This window comes from Staurois parvus, unplaced genomic scaffold (assembly GCF_062004578.1).
Source record: "Staurois parvus isolate SC_StPar_1 unplaced genomic scaffold, SC_StPar_1.0 ptg001302l, whole genome shotgun sequence".
In the NCBI taxonomy this organism is placed as follows: Eukaryota; Metazoa; Chordata; class Amphibia; order Anura; family Ranidae; genus Staurois; species Staurois parvus.
In genome coordinates this window covers 4,610,737-4,633,352 of record NW_028319098.1, presented here as the reverse complement: position 1 = coordinate 4,633,352, position 22,616 = coordinate 4,610,737, and the positions used below count along the sequence as shown (strand labels likewise).

Sequence of the window (22,616 nt, the reverse complement as noted above, 5' to 3'; positions counted from 1 at the left end):
GGCACCCTGCAGAGTTAATATCTTGTACTGCCCCCTTTGGCAAGTATCACAGCTTGTAAACGCTTTTTGTAGCCAGCCAAGAGTCTTTCAATTCTTGTTTGAGGTATCTTTGCCCATTCTTCCTTACAAAAGTCTTCCAGTTCTTTGAGATTTCTGGGCTGTCTGGCACGCACTGCTCTTTTAAGGTCTATCCATAGATTTTCAATTATGTTGAGGTCAGGAGATTGTGAAGGCCATGGCAAAACCTTCAGTTTACGCCTCTTGATGTAATCCCCCATGGATTTCGAGGTGTGTTTAGGATCATTATCCATTTGTAGAAGCCATACTCTCTTTAACTTCAGTTTTTTCACAGATGGCATCAAGTTACCATCCAAAATTTGCTGAAATTTTATTGAATCCATTTTTCCTTCTACTCGTGAGATGTTCCTTGTGCCACTGGCTGCAACACAACCCCAAAGCATGATTGATCCAACCCCATGCTTAACAGTTGGACAGAGGTTCTTTTCATTAAATTCTGTGCCCCTTCTTCTCCAAACATACCTTTGCTCATTCCGGCCAAAAAGTTAAATTTTAACCTCATCGGTCCACAGAACTTGTTTCCAAAATGCATCAGGCTTGTCTATGTGTTCATTTGCAAAGTTCAAACGATGATTTTTGTGGTGAGGACGTAGAAGAGGTTTTCTTCTGATGACTCTTACATGAAGACCATATTTGTACAAGTATCTCTTTATAGTGGAATAGTGTACCACAACTCCAGTGTCTGCCAGATCTTTCTGGAGGGATTGTGCAGTCAAACGTGGGTTTTGAATTGTTTTTCTCACAATCCTGCGAGCTGTTCTGTCTGATATTTTTCTTGGTCTTCCAGATCTTGCTTTAACTTCCCCTGTTCCTGATGACTGCCATTTCTTAATTACATTCCGAACAGAGGATATTGACATCTGAAAACGCTTTGCTATCTTCTTATAGCCTTCTCCAGCTTTGTGAGCGTCAACTATTTTCAGTTTCAGTTTTCTATACAACTGCTTAGAAGAACCCATGGTGCTGATTGTTGGGGCAAGGTCAGATGAGTCTGGGCATTTAAAACCTTTGAGATTGACATCACCTGGTCTTCCCAGATGATGATTGAGAACAATCCATGACACTGGCAGGTCTCAGCTTGGCAAAGGGGGCAGTGCATGCTATAAATTCTGCAGGGTGCCCAAACTTTTGCAGACGCCATTTTTTTGTTTTCTGTTATTTTGAAAGTGTAAATGATGGAAATAAAATCTAACTTTTGTTGACATATTATAAGAATGTCTAATCTGTAATTTGATGCCTTTTGGAGATTTTTCCATCTTTCCTTGGCTTCTTTATGCACATTAATACAAATTTTTAGCTGGGGTGCCCAAACTTTCGATCCCCACTGTATATACAGAGAGAGAGAGAGAGAGATGTGCTCAAAAGTTTGCATACCCTGGCAGAAATCATGAAATTTCGGCTTTGATATTGAAAATGTGACTGATCGTGCCAATCAACTGTCTATTATTTAAGGATAGTCATCATATGAAGCCATTTTTTTATCACATAGTTATTTACCTTCTTTTCAAATCATAATGAAAACAGAAATCACCCAAATGGCCATGATCAAAAGTTTACATACCTTGGAATGTTTAGCCTTGGTACAAACACTCAAGGTGACACACATACATTAAAATGGCAATTAAAAGGTTCATTTTCTACATCTGTGGCTTTTTAAATTTCAATTAGTGTCTTTGTCAATAAGTTTGTTAGCTCTTAGTGGATGCACTAAGCAGGCTAGATACTGAGCCATCGGGATCAGAAAAGAACTGTCAAAAGACCTGTGTAACCAGGTAATGGAATTTTATAAAGATGGAAAAGGATTTAAAAAGATGTCCAAAGCCTTGAATATGTCAGTCAATACTGCTCTATCACTTATTAGGAAGTGGGAAATTCAGGGATCCCTTGAAACTTAGTCAAGTACAGGTAGACCAAGAAAGATCACAGCCACAACTGCCAAAAGAATTGTTCAGAATACAAAGAAAAACCCACAGGTAACCTCAAGAAAAATACAGACTGCTCTGGAAAAAAGACGGTGTGGTTGTTTTGAAGGAATGATACTTGAAGAAAAAATTAGCTGCATGGTCAAGTTGCCAGAAAGAAACCTTTACTGTGTGAATGCTACAAGAAAGCCCAGTGAGGTGTGTCAAGGTGTTGTCGGGCATATTGTAACCGGGATTTTTATGTGGCATTGGTGCAGTAAAGGCTTCTTTCCGGCAACTCGACCATGCAGCTCATTGTTTTTAAAAAATGGGGACACCAGACAATAGAATAAAATTGCCAGACAATAGAAAAAAAAATTAACAAACTTTAGTACACAGACAACTTCCATTAAAAGACCTAAACATACACATCATTTCTTAAAAAAAGAAGAGATGTGCTCCACTGTCAGAGTAGAAGGAACCTCCAATGTATAAACACAGATCAATATGTAAATAACTTAAATCATACTTTCATTATCATGAAAAAATTATGAACAATGGTCAGGGGTATTCCTACTGTTTCTCAAGTCCTCAACATGTTTTGTGAAACATGTCAATACTTAACCACTTCAAGATCAGACACTATGCCTGCTTCCTGCCCAGGACACTTTGCAGCTTTCAATGGTCACATTTTAAATGACAATTGTTCTGTCATGCAACACTGTACCCAAATGAAATTTTTATAATTTTTTTGCTGGCTATAGATAGCAGCAGTGGTCATTGTGTTCTGATGGAGGGGAAAACTCCCACGGTCCGAATGCAATAGCGCAGCTGGAAGGATTCAGTCAGTGTTGATGGGGGAATCAGGCGATTGTCTTTCCTTCAACCCATGGTTGAAAGAAAAATGCATAATGTATGACCAACCTTAGAAACATGGTGAATTTTTTTAAGTTGTAATTTTTTTTGTTGCAATTTTGTGGAAAATGAACAATTTAAATACATTTTTTATTCACACAGTTGTTATTTCTCACCCACAGCATAGGCATACTTATAAATACACCCCAAAACACATTGTGCTATATCTCCTGAGTATGGGGATACCATGTGTGAAACTTTTTCACAGTCTAGATGCATAGAGGGCCCAAAATCCAAGGATGTCACAGACTGTGGCCAAACCCCAGTGGGCGGAGCGAAAAGCATCAGAGTGCGTGGCCAGAACAGCGGCTGAGGCTATTCCTCAACATTGGACTCCTGGGGTCGGTTGAGTAGCTTTCATCCCTTCACTTGTATTGGATAACACCAGGATTATTGTTTTTAACTTTCATCTGAAGGTTTGTAACTGCTAACCTCTCTATGAGCTATGGCCCTGAGGAAGAGTGATACTTGAAAAATGCCGGCAGTCTTTACTTCAAGACAGTTACGCTGATTAATTATGAGCACGGACTTGCGTAACGTATTATATTTTCTCTATTCAAACTATTCTACAAAATTCATTAAAGACCCATTCACCCTAGGAACTGCATGTGAATCACTGCGATTCACATGCAGTTCTGGGCAGTGCGATTCCAGCCTATTCATTGAATTGCAAGCACTACTTTTGGAAATGCACTGCAACCGGATCGAACGGTACTTCTGTACCATGCGATCTGGTGCGGGCAAATGCACTGCATTTGCGACTTGCAATTAGGGTGTTAACTTTGCACTTACACCCACTGCAGATGGCAAGGGCATGAAATGTGGATTTCGCATGACATTCTGATGTGAACAGGCCCTTAAAGCTATTTATGTACTTGTTATTCATTTTTTTAGACCTTTGCTTCCTTTAGCACTTTTGTTATTATTATGATTATTATTATTGTTAGTAGTAATATTATTATCATTATCAAATTTATAACAGATTATCTTAATTCAAGAAGGGGCAAATTAGAACATATTTTAGGTCGCTACACTCCCATACACCACCATAAATATAGTGTGTATGAATGCAGCCACTGTTGCCACACAAGGACAAGACTATAACCACATCTTCTTTTCACCTCCATTACATGGGGTGTGGAATTAGCTGTTTACAGAAGATAACTTGGAAGGAAGATAACATTGTTTGACATTTCTGTTCAGCTCATAGGAAGTAACAAGAACACTATATTTCTGGCCACCACATCCCACATCTAAGGAGTAGTTAGCAGCAATATATTACATTTTTTGTTATTGGGTTTTCATAGCATTTAAAGAGCCCAGTGACTCTTTAATGACCAAAGTTGTAACCATTCACCAAGCTATGCAAAACCATGTATCCTTTTTTTTGTGTAGGGTAAGTACCACAATTGGGAAGGACAGAAATACAAATTATTTGACAGGTAAAACAGTATATATATATATATATATATATATATATGAAAAAGGATCACCCCCCCTCCTAAAAATGACTTGTAAAGTCTGTAAGGTTTAGCTAATCACCTTCTTGATGGCACACAGAGCCATTTGACTTTCAATTGTGATAAACTGTGGTCATTTTGACTAGCTGAGCATGAAAAGAACTTTCCTACAGCATTTCAGTCCCTGAAAGTGCCACTGAAGCTAACAATCAACTATGGGTAGCAAGGCACTGTCAAAAGATCTCTGGGATAAAGCTGTGGACAGACACAAGTCAGGAGATGGATACAAAAAAAGTCAAAGGCTTTATTATTGCCTAAACGCACAGTGAAGTCTATTATTAAGATGTGGAAGGTATTTGGTACAACACAGATCCTCCCTGGATCAGGATGTTGCTCCAAACTGGATGAAAGAGCCAGGAGGAAACTGGTAAGAGGGCTACCAAGAGGCTTACAGCAACTCTGAAGCAGTTGCAGGACTTTATGACAGAGTGGTCATTGTGTGCATGTGACAACAATATCACAAATTCTCCACAAATGTGGCTTGTATGGGAGGGTTTCAAGAAAATGCCACTCCTCAAGAAAGACCACATGCAGTCATGACTGAGCTTTGCCAGAAACCTTGAAGATTCTGAGGCCACATGGAAAAAGGTGTTATGGTCAGATGAGACTAAAATTGAATTATTTGGCCTCAACACCAAACAATATGTCTGGCAGAAATGTAATACAGCTCACCATCCAAATAACACAATTCCTACAGTAAAGCATGGAAGTGGCAATACCCTGTTATGGGAGTGTTTCTCTCTAGCAGGGACTAAAGCACTTCATCACATCAGGATAGAAGAAAAAATGGATGGGACAAATACCATCATATTCTTGAGGAAAATCTTCTGTCCTCTGCTAGAAAGTTGTCAATGGGAAAAAGGTTTACCTTTCAACATGCCAATGACTCAAAGCACATAGCAAAAATGACCACACAGTGGTTAAAAAAGAAAAAGGTAAATGTCATTGCATGGCCTACTCAGAGACCAGACTTAAATCCCATTGAAAATCTGTGGAATGATTTGAAGACTGCAGCCCACAGACGGTCACCATCAAATTTACCTGAACTTGAGCAGTTCTGCAAATAAAAGTGGGCAAATACTGCAAAGTCTAGATGTGCAAAGTTAGTAGAGACATATCCCAACAGACTAAAGGCTGTAATTAAACCAAAAGGGGGGGGGGGGGGGGGGAGGTGAGTATTTCCAACTCAGTGATTCTGTTTTGGATATTTTTTTTTATTTTCTGGCATACTGGTGTTATATCTTTCACTTGGATATTTTAGGTTGCACAGAGTAAATATAGCTGGATAAAACAAAAACTGTGTCTATCTTTATTTCAGGTTGCAAAGCAACAAAATGTGATTATTTTAAAGGGGGGTGATTCTCTTCTATACCCATTGTGCATACCCTACATTGCCAAAAGTATTGGGATACCCCTCCAAAGCATTGGATTCAGGTGTTACAATCACCTCTATGGCTACAGGTGTATAAAATCAAGCACTTAGGCATGCAGACTGCTTCTACAAACATTTGTGAAAGAATAGGTCACTCTCAGCAGCTCAGTGAATTCAAGTATGGTACCATGATAGGTTGCTACCTGTCCATACGTGAAATGTCCTTGCTACTAAATATTCCACGGTCAACTGTTAGTGGTATTATAACAAAGTCGAAGCAACTGGGAACAACAGCCACATAAAATGACATAGCAGGGTCGGTGTTTGCTGAAGCGCACAGTGCGCAGAAGTCACCAACTGTCTGAAGAGTGAGTAGCTAAAGACCTGCAAACTTCATGTGGCCTTCAGATTAGCACAGCAACAGAGCTTCATGGAATTGGTTTTCATGGCCAAGCAGCTGCATCCAAGCCTTACATCACCAAGTGCAATGCAAAGCTTTGGATGCAATGGTGTAAAGCACGCTGCCACTGGACTCTAGAGCAGTGGAGATGTGTTCTCTGGAATGACAAATCATGCTTTTCTGTCTGGCAATCTGATGGACGTGTCTGGATTTGATGATTATCAGGTGAACTGTACTTGCCTGACTGCAGTGTGCCAAGTGTAAACTTTGGTGGAGGGGGGATTATGGTGTGCGGTTGTATTTCCGGGGTTGGATTTGGCCCCTTAGTTCCAGTGAAGGAAACTCTTAAGCCGTCAGCATACCAAGACATTTTGGACAAGTTCATGCTCCCAACTTTGTGGGAACAGTTTGGGGATGGCCCTTTTGTGTTCCAACATGACTGCGTGCCAGTGCACAAAGCAAGGTCCACAAAGACATGGATGAATGAGTTTGTAGTGGAGGAACTTGACTGGCCTGCACAGAGTCCTGACCTAAACCCGATAGAGCACCTTTGGGATGAATTAGAGTGGAGACTGAGAGCCAGGCCTTCTCATCAGACATCAGTGCCTGACCTCACAAATGTGCTTCTGGAAGAATGGTCAAACATTCCCATAGACACACTCCTAAACTTTGTGGACAGCCTTCCCAGAAGAGTTGAAGCTGTTCTAGCTGCAAAGGGTGGGCCAACTCAATATTGAACCCTATGGACTAACAATGGATTGCCAGTAAATCTAATGTGCATGGTAAGGCAGGCATCCCAATACATCAATACTTTTGCCAATATAGTGTATATATATATATATATATATATATATATACATATACAGGTGATATTGTGTGCTAGTGTACCTAGAAGAATTAAACAATTGATGCTGTTTTGAAGGCAAAGGGTGTTCACACCAAATGTTGATTTGATTTGGATTTCTCTTCTGTTCATTTACTTTCCATTTTGTTAATGGATAAAAAAAATAAAAAAAAAACACTACTATTTCTGAAAGCATTCTTCATTTACAGCATATTTTCACACCTAGTGGGAGCAGATGGTGTTTAGAGAGCCTCAGAGGTCATATACAATTCAGTTTTTTGTGGAATGCAGTGTTAAAATTCTCTAGAGAAAAAAATAAACCCTCACAGTAGGGAGTATTATACAGTATATATAAGACAACCAGCTATATTGTAGTAAAGCTAGGAATCAAATGTGCATAAAGACAAAATGATTTTACAGATGTTTCCATTACAGATGGCTAGCTACAGACTATCTTATTAAAACTTTCCATTATTCATTATGGCTGTATCAATGTGAAAATCTTCTAAATATATTGCCGTTAAAAAAAAGAACAAAGGGTTAACAAAAAGGGACATTCTCTTCCTATTTACTGTAAGAACTACTTTCCTATTTGTAGATATTCTGGTTAATCTTGTTTACCTTTTATGTGCAGTTATCAAGAATACGAAGAAACATTTCAACACGTTTCTGCCATTCCCTCAACAGGCTATCTATTTTTGTCATAGGACTGACTGGAAATGACAAAAATTGAAAAAAGCAATTTTTCAAAACTGGAAAAAGCTTTGGGAGTTAAAGTGGTTCTAAAGCTTTTTTTTTTTATTAAAATAATAAACAAGTTATACTTTCCTGCTCTGCGCAAAGGTTTTGCACAGAACAGCCCCAATCCTCCTCTTCTCGGGTCCCCCGCCAGCACTCCTGGCTGAACATATTGGTTCTGAAGTTGATTTGTTGAAAGCAAAAAAAAAAAAAAAGGGCATCGCAGTTTGTTGTGTAGGGGCTGCTTAGGAGCAGTCCAGTCGGGATGCTCATACTCACCCATGTACACAGCCAATTACAATGGGCATGTGAGCATCAGAACTGGAACACACAGCAATGGAAAAAGGTGGCCTGGTCTGATGAATCATGTTTTCTTTTATATCATGTGGATGGCCAGGTGCATGTGTGCCACTTACCTGGGGAAGAGCTGGCACCAGGATGCAGTATGGGAAGAAGGAAAACAGGCAGAGGCATGTTCTGGGGGAAACCTTGGGTCCTGCCATTCTTGTGGATGTTGCTTGACACGTACCAACTACCTAAACATTGTTGCTGACCAAGTACACCCCTTTATGGAAACAGTGTTCCCTGATGGCAGTGGCCTCTTTCAGTAGCATAATGTGCCCTACCACACTGCAAAAATGGTTCAAGAATAGTATGAGGATCACAACAACAGGTTTTAGGTGTTGACTTCAAATTCTCAGATCTCAATCTATCAAACATCTGTGGGATGTGCTGGAAAAACCCACCTTGCAACTTACAAGACTTAAAGGATCTGGTCTAGTGGTTCTAAATGAACACATTTCTAATAATATATGTGGTTTTTGTTCAGTAAAGTTAATTCATTCCAAAATCAAAATTTGTTAAAAGCAAACATAATTTTGAAATACTTTCAATATTTGTCAATTTGTTGAATGTACTAAGATGTTTGCCCACTGGAAGATTTCACCGCTCTTTCTGTCCCTGTGTCAACTCAAAAAGACTTGATTCCCATCATTTTCTACCCTGTAAAGCAATGATCAGGACGAGGCTGGATTCCCAGAACAGGGACAAAGAGAGCAATAAAAAAAACAAATGGGTTCTAGCCCTTTCCACATTGTATCCAAAACCAAATAAAAACTTTATCTTAACACACACTTTAAATCTGCACCAATAATAAAACTGTATGTCCTGAAAAAAAAATTATATTAGATTAGAATAGTCTAAAAGTATGAAAAGCTATTTGGCTATACCTTGATCTGGCAGGAAGATGATCCATTCCTTGCATGTCTGTAGCAATTTCCTTTAAAATATTTCTTGGTCTTGTTTTCCTAAAAATGAAACAAGTAATCAGTATATGTCATGCTCACTTTGATATGCGCTATTAAAACATATTAGAAAAATCTCAGAGCTTTTATTATTAGTATATAGTTTCAACAAAACCCCTCCCATACAACCCAATTCAGCTGCAAGATACACACCACTTGCACTGATATTTACCTTGGACCCTACATGAATGTATGGGGGAAAACCTTAGGGTATGTTCGCCATTTGAGTTCTGAAAGTGTGTCAAAATGTTTTCTTTAGTTTTAGATAGAGAAAACAGGTCAGTTTTTTTGCTGTGCTTTTTTCTGCTTTCTATTTGTCTTTGTCATCATCAGGACTTGTTCACATGGACAGTAGCACTCACCTTGCCCCGAGTAGCGATATATGGCGCATCACTTTTTATGGTACAAGAGTGACTGGCAGACATTCGGGAGGCAGTCGAAATGAGATTCTGAATACAACAGCGCAACCATGAGCACAGAAGTGGGTTCACAGTTGTGGTGCAGCCATGCACTTAAATGGGTTGTGTTTGGCAACAGAATTTTCCGTCAAACGTGCCAAGGGGACAATTTTTGTCATGGCTGTGGTATGTGCACAACAACCCAATCCGTCTGCTGTTGTTGCTTACAGCCCTGCCACGGCTGCCCATGTCAACAAGCCATTAGCCATCTGAAAGTGAGAGATCATCCAACACTTTTGAGTTGTCACCGGAAGAGCTAAAGATGGGAGATTCAGTAAGGACACTTTTCTAAAACAATATTTCCTTCACTTCCAGATAGGTCTACAGAACAGGAAGTGAATAATTACCCGAACAAAACACCCAACAGGGTTTTTAACCTTTAGCTACTCCTACCAAAACTACAAAAAAAAAATCGCTTTAGGTTTAGATAACACTTTAGGAAAGACAGGAAGCCAATTGTAATTCAAATGGTAATGATGGAAATAAACATGACACACATTAATGAAAAGTGGGATATTGTATTAGAATTTGGTTGAGATAAAACACCTACATGCAACCAATTAAATATTTTACCTACTTTCTTAGTAGTGGGCATGCAGTTAAAGTGTTACTAAACCCAAGACCGTGCAGTCACTATATTTGGTCTTCCACAGTGGAAGTGCAATTATTTTAGTAAATATAAATGCTAAATACCTTTTCTCATCAGCAGTTAGAGCAGTCTTGTGTTCAGCAGAGTAGTGGGTAACACTTGTAGGAGTTTTCATTTTGCTCCAAAACCCCTGACCTCTGTCTGGACAGAGCTGATTGGCCCTGTGCTAATCACAAGCATTCTCCCAAGAGAAAAAAAAAAACCTCTCTAGTAATATACACCAAACTGAGCCTGTGCAGCATGACTCCATAACAATATGTCTCATCAGGAGATAAGAGGGGGATACTGAAAAAAGGGGAGGATCAGAGAAGTCAGGATCAAACAGCCTTTTTACACAATGCGAATGATTAACCCCTTACATTCCACAGTGAGTATAACAAGCATGCTTTACTGCATATAGAGACTGATTTTACTGTTGTGGGTTTAGTTACATTTTAATATGCACACAAAAAAGTGTCACCGAAAAGGGTTGTAAATTTTCGAAATCTTAATAGGCTTTTTGTGCAGCTATTTTAGATATAAACAGCCATAAAAGAGACAATACAGGAAATGTATTTTGAGTAGTTATTTCAGTGATAACTTTAAGTATTTTATATTTGCATTTTAAATTACAATAGTGTTACATTTATGCAAGATGTGGAATATTCTTCATTTGTTAAAATTGTGCAGCCTTACTTATGAAAGACTTATATTTGCCCATATATTCAGCTTTGCCTTGTCTGTGCATGATATGTCAACTTGAGTACAGTAGGTCTCAACTTAGAGTGTTAGGTTAAGACAAAAGAGCCAGTTCTCTTAAATGCATTGTATACTTTCAATTGTTTTCACTGTTTTAATTAGGTATTACTGTACTTATATTGATTGTGTTGTTTATTTTCATCACGATAATATGAAAAGCACAGGGAAAAGTTTGGAGTATAGTATAAAATTTGAGGTGCCACATCCTACATTGCATAAAGAAAAACCAATTGTATAGCACCAGATGAACATTTAAGGCATGCACAAGGTAAGAGGCTTGTTGCAACTGTACCTGTAATTAATTATATTGATGTTTAATTTTGAATTTAATGATGTATTTGTCTGGGAGTGAGACTAGCCCCTGAAGTGGAACTCCAGTCAAATACTAAGCCTAAATCTAGTTCCATCCCCATTCTAAGCCTATTCTCTACTCTGTGAAAGGAAAGATCTGTATACCTACCTATTTTCTGAGGCCGTTCCAGTCCAGTCACATGGTTGGGTGCCAGCTGTGGCTTCAGAGTAACTCTATGGGTGATTTCAGGCTCTGCAGCCGTTGTCGGCAATCACTCTTCTTCACTGAAGTCAGCGCTGGAGAGATCATGTGACCGGAGCGGATTGCCCTCAGCATAGGTACATAGGCTTCCTTTACAGGATAGTTAACATAGGTTTAGAATGAGGTGGGAGTAGGTTAACCATTTCAATACCGGGCAATTTTACACCTTCCTGCCCAGGCCAGTTTTCACGTTTCAGCGCTCTCACACTTTGAATGACAATTGCGCGGTCATACAACATTGTACCCATACTAAAATTTTATCATTTTCTTCACACAACTAGAGCTTTCTTTTGGTGGTATTTAATCACCACTGGGGTTTTATTTTTTGCTAAATTAACAAAAAAAGACCAAAAATGTTGAAAAAAAAACAAGTTTTTCTTTGTTTCTGTTATAAAAGTTTACAAATAAATAATTGTTCTTCATAACTTTAGGCCGAGATGTATTCTGCTACATGTCTTTGGTGAAAATAACCCAAATTAGGATGTATTATTTAGTTTGTAGGAAAGTTATAGAGTTCACAAACTATGGTATAGATCTGAAAATTGATCAATCCTGAAGTACTGACAGCCAATCTAATTTCTTGCAGTCCAAGAATGTCAGAACAGTACAGATATCCCCAAATGACCTTTTTTTGCAGAGTAGACAGTCGGACGTACTTCATAAGAGGAATGGCGAGTTTTTTGAAGTTGTATTTTTTTTGTCATAATTTTTTCGGAAAATTAAAAAATTAAAAAAATAATTTTCACTATTTTTTTTTTTACATACTGTCACCAGTGCAGTACAGCGTCATCATATAACTGGCATGGCGGTGAACAGGGACACTGACTGGTGACAGTATAAAAAAAAATAATATTTTACTATGACCAAAGTAGTACAATGTTACCATAGTAACATTGTACTACTTTGGGGAAGTGATCAGTATTTTTTTTTTTTTTTTTTACACAATTTGCTTATAGCAAAGAATTACTTTGCTATAAGCAAGCATTTACCTGAATGAAATCGATTCATTCAGGTTTTTTTTTTTTTTGTGCTTAGCTGTGATTTGGCCACAGCTAATCACGACATGTGCATGTGACCTGCTGTGACCATTCACAGCTAGGCACTAGTATACAATGGATGGCATGAATGAAGCCATCCATTGTATATAACTGTCATGTGACCTGCTGTGATTGGTCACAGCAGGTCACATGGTACCGGCAACGGGGGCCGGACACAGCCGGTGACAGATCGCGCTGCTGCGCGGCTCTGCAACCGCGCGAACTGCACATGTGCAGGAGCACGCCAAATGGCGTGCATCCGGAAAGCTGAAGCATTTTTGTGGCCGCCAAACAGCTATAGGCCAGGCGGCTAATGGTTAAGTTTAGTTAATATTTAACTATATTTCTGCTTTAAATGCAACGCATTTCTTGGAATTCTGTTGCACGTTCATAGGAGACAGATGGCTATTAGAGTCATCTCTCCATGAAACAGACAAAAATTCACACTCCTTTGTGTCTACAGTGAAGTTTTCCACATTTTGTCATGTTACAACCAAAAACGTAAATGTATTTTATTGGGATTTTATGTGATAGACCAACACAAAGTGGCATATAATTGTGAAGTAGAAGAAAAATGATAAATGGTTTTCAAAGATTTTTACAAATAAATATCTGAAAAGTGTGGCTTGCATTTGTATTTAGCCCCCCTGAGTCAGTACTTTGTAGAACCACCTTTTGCTGCACTTACAGCGAGAGAGTGGAATTTTTGCCCATTCTGCTTTGAAAAAATAGTTCAGCTGTCAGATTGGATGGAGAGCGTCTGTAAACAGCAATTTTAAAGTCTTGCTACAGATTCTTAATTGGAGTTAGGTCTGGACTTTGACGGTGCCATTCTAGCACATGAATATGCTTTGATCTAAACCATTCCATTGTACATTTGGCTGTGTGTTTAAGGTCGTTGTCCTGCTGGAAGGTGAACCTCCATCCCAGTCTCACGTCTTTTGTAGACTCAAAAAGGTTTTCTTCTAAGATTGCCCTGTATTTGGCTCCATCCATCTTCCCATCGACTCTGACCAGCAACCCCCACAACATGATGCTGCCACCACCATGTTTCACAGTGGGGATGGTATGTTCAGGGTGATTTGCAGTGTTCGTTTTCTACCACACATAGCGTTTTGTTTTTCTGCCAAAACGTTCAATTTTGGTCTCATCTGACCAGAGCACCTTCTTCCACATGTTTGCTGTGTCCCCCACACGGCTTCTCACAAACTGCAAACTGTTCTTCTTATGGTCTTCTTTCAGCAATGGCTTTCTTCTTGCCACTCTTCCATAAAGACCAGATTTGTGGAGTGCATGACTAAGTTGTTCACTAATGTTCTCTAACATACCTGAGGGCTTCACAGAACAGCTGTATTAATACTGAGATTAAATTATACACAGGTGGACTCTATTTACTAATTAGGTGACTTCTGAAGGCAATTGGTTTCACTAAATTTTAGTTAGGGGTATCAGAGTAAAAGGGACTGAATACAAATGCACACCACACTTTTCAGATATTTATTTGTAAAAAATATCTATCATTTTCCTTCCACGTCACAATTAAGTGCCACTTTGTGTTGGTCTATCACATAAAATCCCAATAAAATACATTTACGTTTTTGGTTGTAACATAGCCAAATGTGGAAAATTTCAAGGGGTATGAATACTTTTTCCAGGCACTGTAAAATAGTTCATATGAAAAAAATGTTTTTTGATTGCTGGATAACTATTTCATCTGAAGACATAAATATTGCACACCTATATAATATTTATGTAAGTAGAACATTTTTATTTAAGGAATTAATTAGGTAATGAACACCATTAACATAACTCATACACCTTGGTGAACTGAACCTGTTGTACGCAAACCTAAATAAGGGGGAAATAAATCTTTATGCATTGTAGGAAGAAAGTACAACTAAACAATATAGCACTGAACATTACAGTAGGACTAAAGGCAAAAGGTTTTTTTTTTCATTTTGAAAGGAATAAGGGAGTGTTATGACCCTTTTCAGTTTTTTTTGCCATCTGTGCCCCATTGGGGAGATTTAACTTCACTTCCTCTTCCATAGCCAAAACAGAAAGTCCCCATTGGAAGTTTTCCCCTCCATTCCTATTCTTGTGTCAACCCAAAATTTGGGACTGTCTTTTACTTTCACTTTCAAAGATAACAGTAATTAGGACAAATAGAGAGGGCAAATCTCCCTAACAGGGGCACAGAAAGCAATACAAACATGACATGGGGTCTAATCTATATCCACTCTATCCAAAGCTAAAAAAAACAAGGTTTTGCCTTTAGTTATACTTTATACTTGTTCAGTAAGCTAAGTCATGACTGGTATAAACCTCTGTTGTCTGTGATGAGATGTGATATACTTGTAAAATATTATATGAAAGTATTAAAATGAATACCACTGTTGAATTGCCACACGGATCAGGAAACATCTCACTTTTATTGGTAACAGTGCTGCAGATGCCAGTGAAATTTGCAGTGAATGAATCATTCTGAAAAACGGAAATGCAGAGAATGAGGGTCATGATGACGAGGGCATACATTAATCATACAGGCAATCATATGAATTGGACTCCACAAGTCATTAGTATATTTCACATTTACACAAAAGTATTCATATCATGCATGCTGTGGAATGATGGAGAGGTGTACAACCTGTGGGTCGGTCATCTCTAGATTAAGGCCTTAAAGCAGAGCTGCAATCAAAAGGGGAAGTTCCCTTTGTTTGCACCATCCCCTGCTCCACTGCCACATTTGGCACTTTTTTGGGGGGAGCGGCCACAGCGAACTGACCCAGAAGTTAAGCCCCCTCTGTTTCCCCGCGGTCTTCTGGGACACTTCACAGTTCCCAGAAGATTACAAGACCAATTTCAAAGCACAGCACAACTTGCACATGCGCAATAGAAAAGTGGCTGTGAAGACGCAAGGTTTCATTTCCGGTGTTTCATATTTGCAAAGCCAACGCCAGGAACCCAGAAGCTTCTGAAGAACTAACCCAGGTGACAACATCGCTGGACCCCTGCACAGGTAAGTGTACTGATATTAAAAGTCAGCAACTACAGTATTTGTAGCTGCTGACTTAATTTTTGGGGGAGCCTGGAGCTCCTATTTTTATCTAGGCTTAAAGCCGACCTTTCCCCCCACTTCTTTAACCACTTGACCTACAGAAGGTTTTATTCCATTCATGACCAGGCCATTTTTTTGCTATTCAGCATCGTGCTACTTTAACTACCAATTGCAGTCAACACTGTACACAAATTAAAACGCGTAGGGTGGAGCCACGCCATGTGATGTCATTGCGCTCTGGAAGGACAGCAGCCATCTTCTTGGTTTGAAACATACTGTTCTGTTATGCTGTTTTTGATGATGCCTATGTAAGTGCAATTTTAATAAATCTCCTGGTTGTATTTCTCTACTACACTATGAGCTGTTTTTTTTTTCATTATATGGTGTTTTGTCACCCAATAGGAAGTTTGCTACTCAGAGTATCTATAACCTGGAGAAGTGTCTGTGATTATACCAGGAGGAGTCTGCACTGAGGATCTTGTGATGTATCAGTTGGATATACTTAACTGCGTATTTTAGCCAATCCTTTGGGCGGACAAACCTTCTAGTAAGAGGCCAATGGTCTGCAAATGTGGATCTCATATGGACTTTGCTGCCACTTATGTGCATTTATTATCAATCTTTTTTTGCTATACCATTAAAATGCATGTATAGATAGTGTTGCAATGTGTTTGTTATGATGTATTGTTGGTTGCCGTTACTAAATATTTAGTGCCTTTGTTGTAAATTGTATGAAAGGGGTAAAGGTTCTCTTTACCCCATTACTGCCACCAATGTACGTACGGTAACGTGTCCATCAGTGGGCCAGTGACGAGTATGGCTGGTGCTACCGGGTAGAGGGAAAGGAGACCAGTGAATTTCTGTTTGTTATTCTCCTCTTCCAAATACTGACCCAGAAGCACCGCATAAACTGTCACTTCCGGATCCCCATGTCAATTTCCTCTGCCTGTATGGCAGGGAAAGAAATGAATGCAATACTACCTGTGCTACAATAACTTCACTAGAGGACAGGTGAGACATCAGGAGTCTTTTAGACATCTGAAGTCTCATAAAGAGAATCTGTCAGAAAATCTGTAAAAATAAAAAAAAGTTTAAAAAAAATTAGTTACACTCAGGCACTCAATATCTCCCCTTCCCCCCCCCCAAATAATTTTTAAGGCCCCCACTTACAAAGTAAATGCACACATTGGAGGTGCCTACACACAAAACCATCAATTGTGCTACATGTTACATATCGCTGCACACACCAGAATGAGTTCAATCATTTTAGGCCCACTATTCATGGTTAACTCTAAACTGATGACCTGAAGAGGCTGTTAAAGCGTCGCCTATGGAAAATATAAGGCACTGAAGTTTGTTGCCGTTTCATGGTCATGCACAATTTTAATGTTTGACATGTTGGGTATCTGTTTACTTAGTGCAACCCCATCTTTTATATCTTACCAAAAATTGGGTAATGTATTGAGTTTATGTGCCCAAAATGTAAGTTAAAGTGTTACTAAACCGACAACAGTAAAATTAGTCTGTATATGCAACAAAGCATGCTTGTTATACTCACTGTGGAACCTAAGGGGTTAATCCTCTGCATTGTATAAAAAGGCTGTTTGATCCTGAATTCTCTCATCCTCCCCTTCTTCCAGTGCCCCCCTCTTATCTCTTGATAAGACATATCGTGTGGAGTAACTCAGTTTGGTGTGTATTGCTAAAGAGTTTTTCTTTTTCTTGCGAGAGTGCATGTAATCAGCACAGGGCCAATCAGCACTGTCCAGACAGAGGACAGGGGTTCGCATCCTCCTAGAGCAGAATGAAAAGTCCTGCAAGATTTAACCAGTGCTTGGCTGGACACTGATAGAAGTCAAAAGACTGCTCTAACTGCTGATGAGATAAGGTATTTAGCAGTTTATATTTACTAAAATAATTGCATTTCCATATTCTGTGTACTGTGGGAGACCGGATATAGTGAATGCAGGGTCCTGGGTTTAGTAACACTTTAAGTGTATTTTATTCTGAAATTTTTCTTTCATAAACTGTTGAGCTAATATCATGTGAGATAAAAAATTGGTTCTCTACGGTTTCCAGAAAATATATAATGTTTGGGGATTTTACATAATCTTCAGGCTTAAAATGATTTTTTGAACATGTGTGCAAATAATTTGGCTCTGGCAATGTTTTCCTTTAATTAATCCCCCACCCCCCACCCCTCTGAGTGCGGCCAGCCTGGGCAAATACTTGCCGTCCTCCCCATTCATGTGATATTCACTGTGCTATCGTGCCTAGTGCAGCACAGCCTTTGTAAAGGAGATGTCCTTACCAGATCCTGCACATATGAACAAGGGCCTTTTTCATTCCTATGAGTGATCTTTACTCAATAAGTCCTTTAGCCAGCTATTGTAGTCTGGTTCACTCCTAGGAATGAATGGGGCTCTTGCACATATAGACAGTTAGAGGAGGCAGGGCTGCACAGTAAAGATTGGGTTGGATTGGGGAAGTAGGTACTTATTTGACTTGGTGGGCAGCACTCAGGGTGGTTGGTGAACTGGATCAGCATGAATGCCAGTCAATGAGCATTTTGAAAGGAAGAAATCAGCAATGGAAGCCTCTATATAGTTTTCCCTTCAGCTTGTAAACGGAAGTCTAAATGCATATATTGAAGGGTTTAATAGATGCTGCCATTACCAAATTCCCTCGCTGACCCCGAACAAGTATTGAGATAAGCAGGGCTTTTCAGAGAATAAGTGTAGGTACTGCTCCCTTCTGAGTTACCCCATGTCTCCACCTTCTACTCACCTCTGAGCAGCGTCCCTTGGTTACATCACCTACCCACCTCCCAGTATCACCCCTTTTAGAAAAATGCTGAACCAAGTATCATTTTGTGGTACTAATTAATTTGTATGGAATTGTTAAAGGAGAAGTACAGCCAAAGCTCATTTGGCTGTACTTCTCCTGTAGATCACAGTTTGTTCTGCACTCCTGTGACCCATTTTCAGACCTGCCCCCTGTTGGCTAACATCACAGAGCCGGTCCAGGCTGGGGAAAGATCGCAACCATATAGGCAGGATCCACCCAGAAGTCTGGACCGGCACCTGGCTCAGCCTCTCAGCTGAAAGCCTGAGCCAGTCACTCCCACAACTTCCACAGCCCAGCACGCCAGTGAGCACTGGGGGGGCAGAGCAGAGAGCCAGAGACTGACAGTCCCAACTCTCTGCTTTGAGCGGCTGGGACAACTGAGTAATCAGCAGTGTTTGATCACTCAGTTCTCGGCCTTTGGAGTCGGCGGGGTACAGATGCAGCATTGGATAAATGCTGCATCCACCTAGGTAAGTATGATTTAAAAGAAAAATCTTTTAATGATTACAAGAAAAACGGTACAATAGATTCCCTGCAGACAGTAATAATAGACCTCCCTGAAACAAAATACCCCCCAGCAAAAATAGATCTCCCTCAGCAACAACAGACCCTTGCAGGCAACAATACAATGGATCTCCCAGCAGCCAGCATCAATAGACACCTTCCTCAACAGTAGATCCTTACCAGCAACAACTGATCACCCAAATAAGACCCGCCCCCCAGCAGCAAAAGATCATCAACCAAAAACAATAAACTTCTCCAGCTAAAACAGACCTCCCTGCAACAATAGATCCCCCAGCAGTCAGCACTGGTAGCACTTACATAGTCTGGTTGAAAAAAGACACAAGTCCATCTAGTTCATCCAATAAAAAGGATAAAAAAAATAAAAAAAACTGTGATTAAAAACTTTTACTGTGAATAAAAACATTTTCGTAATTGTAGATGAAATCTCTTTTCCTCCAGACATAAGGAGTGCCCCCTTGTCCTCTGTGATGTCCTTAAAGTGAGTAACTCTACACCTCTACAAGTTTACTATATGGACCACATATGTATTTATACATGTTGATCATATTCCCCATTAATCTCCTCTTCTAAAGAGAGACAGTTCCTCTAAACTTTCCTCATAGCTGAGCTCCTCCATGCCGCTTATCAGTTTGGTTGCCCTTCTCTGTACTTTCTCCAGTTCCCTGATATCCTTTTGATAAACTGGTGCCCAAAACTGAACTGCATATTCTACATGAGGCATTACTAATGATCTGTACAGGGGTAAAATGATATCTCTCTTTCTAAAGTATATACCACTCTTAATACAAGAAAGGATTTTGCTCGCTTTGGAAACAACAGCTTGGCATTGACTGCAATTATGAAGCTTATGATCTACCAGAACACCCAGACCCTTCTCCACTATTGATTCCCCCAGTTGTACTCCCCCTAGTATGTATGATGCATACATATTCTTAGCCCCCAAGTGCATAACCTTACATTTATCAACATTAAACCTCATGTGCCACATAATTGCCCAATTAAACAGTGCATTGAGGTCGGCTTGTAAGTTGGAGACATCCTGTAAGGACGTTATTCCAACTGCATAGCCTGGTTTTGTCTGCGAGGTCTGAAATGGTATTTATAATCCCAGACCCTATATTGTTTATAAATATAATAAAAAGTAAGGGTCCCAACACTGAACCTTGGGGTACACCACTGACAACCCTAGACCATTCAGAGTATGAATCATAATCATTTACTCTCTGAATACGGTATTTTAGCCAGTTTTCTATCCATTTACATACAGATTTTTCCAAGCCTGCAGACTTTACCTTACACATTAGCCGTGTGTGGGGAACTGTGTCAAACGCTTTTGCAAAATCCAAGTATACCACATCCACCGCCACCCCTCTGTTCAAGGTTTTGCTCACCTCCTCATAAAAAGAAAATCAGATTTGTTTGACATCTTCTGTCTTTCATGAATCCATGCTGCCTGTTGCTTAAAATGTTTTTTTTTTCCAGCAAGAATTCATCTATGTCTATACATTTACAGCGTGCTTGTTCCAGGTCTGTGACTGAAACACACTAAAGTCAGACACAGTCGGATATCTTGTTTTTTAGTAGGAAGATTACACATTTAAAAGCTTAGGGCCTGTGTGATCAAGGCCTAAAGCAAAACCAGGATTAACCAGGTTGTGATGAACCCATATCAGAGATCAGGAACAATTTCCTCTCTGTGTTTCATCTTTCCTAGTTTTTTAGTTATGCATATGTGTGCAGTTATGGGTGGCGATACATGGGAACATACATTTCTCCCAAATGCGTAATGTGATCTTGGGATATCTTTGTGCTCTTAAAGTGACTTTAAACAAGCAAGTAAAAAATTTGCAACAATTTGCATTGTTTTGTTTGACTTTGAATTTTCACTGAAATTGTTTATTCTTTAATGTTAGGCCTAATTTACAAGGCTAAATCAGCCATGATGTGGAAGGTACACTGTGGCTATCTGCAGCCAGGAGAACAGGTGTTTGTGGACATTCGCAGCCAGGAACCTCGTACAAGTCAATGTCATGCTGACAGGAGCCCCTGGCTGTACATTGCTGTAAACATGTATCCACACATTGAGTGCTAACATACACTTAGGAACAGATTGTGTCCAGTGCCAATCATCTGTCCCTAACCACATGTACAGATCGATGTGCCGTGGCATCTGCCAGCCTGTTATTTTCCTGTATCAGCTTCCTTGCCATGGCTGTCCACAAACACTTGAGCTCTCATCCGCAGATATCTGCAGTATACTTACTGCATGCTTTGTCCATTTTAATAAGGCCTTGGCCTACTTCTACTAGCAGATTTAAATTTAGGGGCATCCAGTACATGCCACTTGCATTTGAAATCAGCATGAGACACTTCTGCGATAATTCAGACTTCAGTGACAGGTGAATCTGAACCACAGCTGACCTCCTTCTAAGCTGAGTCAACCTGCTTTAGGCTACTTTCGTCTTGGATAGATGAGAAGAAAAACAGTTATGACATGGACAAAATCCCATTGACAAAAGGTCAACAATATTTTAATTAAAGGCAGTTTCAGGGTGCCAAGTTATGTGCTGTCTTCATAAATCTCTTGATGATCCTAGTGACAAGATATCTGCACTGTATATCTAAGTTCTTTTCACAACCTTGTTGGCGTTTCACCAACACTCCAATGTGTTCTTCATAATGTAAAATACAAAATCCTATAGGAACAGTGATCCCCTTGTAATGGTTGTACAGAACTGAGAACCCAAACAAAGATGTATCATCACTGGAGCCCCCCCTGAGATCAAAGAAAAAAAAATATTTATTCACCAAAAACCAGAATTCATTTGGACTGGACCTCTAGAGACTGAAGGGATGAAAATATATACATACCAGCTCCTGAATGTGATTTATAATAATATTGAGGTAATTATTCTTCAACTTTTCTTTGTCGTAGTCACAGGAATTTGCAGTAGTTTTATTATAAAATGTGTTTAGGAATGCAATGATGATACCATATTTGAGGAAAGCTAAAACAAGATAAAAAGGAAAAGAAAACCTTGTTAGGTTAAATGGAAAATTGCTAAACTTTAGTTGTAAATCATCCTAATGCCCATTTATTCACATTAAAATCTGGAGAAAAATGTCCATTCCCAATATGCAATCAGAAACAATAGTGCAGGTGCCAGAAAAGCCTCAATTCACTAAGGTACATTATCTCTTTTAAAGACGTTCATTATTTTACCTTCAGATAATTTTCTTTTAAAATGTTTATTCCAGAAACACATACAGCATAGTTGAGGAACTATTATTTTGTCACATGAAAAGGTTTTAACTATTACAAGCGCCTGTTTATCAGGAGTCAGCATTTTATTTCATGAACTGGTAATTTTCACCTCACTCTTTACCTTCTCATCTCAGTGCATACATGACAGAAGAACTAAATATACCGGTATATATTAAAATTATATTAGGAACAATTAAAAATTGTTCCTTCAATTTGTTTGAGCAGTGTGTGTGTGTGTATATATATATAAATATATATAAATATATATATATACACATACACACACTATTCAAACAAATTGAAGGAACAATTTTTAATCAAAGTATAGCATCAAGTCAATTAAACTCCTGGGATATTGATCTGGTCACTGAAGTAGCAGAGGGGGTTGTTAATCAGTTTCAGCTGCTTTGGTGC

General features: G+C 39.2%; 1 protein-coding gene across 2 annotated transcripts in view; it reads right to left on the bottom strand.

Annotated features, from left to right (window-relative positions):
- LOC149437169 (uncharacterized) overlaps positions 1 to 22,616 on the bottom strand; it is a 218,203-nt gene that overhangs the window by 72,455 nt on the left and 123,132 nt on the right. For both annotated transcript variants that reach the window (XM_089661012.1, XM_089661011.1), the window contains exons 2-4: positions 21,809 to 21,945; positions 14,899 to 14,991; positions 8,998 to 9,075 (exon numbers count right to left, since the gene is read on the bottom strand). In XM_089661012.1, coding sequence (XP_089517138.1) covers positions 8,998 to 9,075; positions 14,899 to 14,991; positions 21,809 to 21,945 — 308 coding nt within the window. The remainder of the gene's footprint in view (positions 1 to 8,997; positions 9,076 to 14,898; positions 14,992 to 21,808; positions 21,946 to 22,616) is intronic.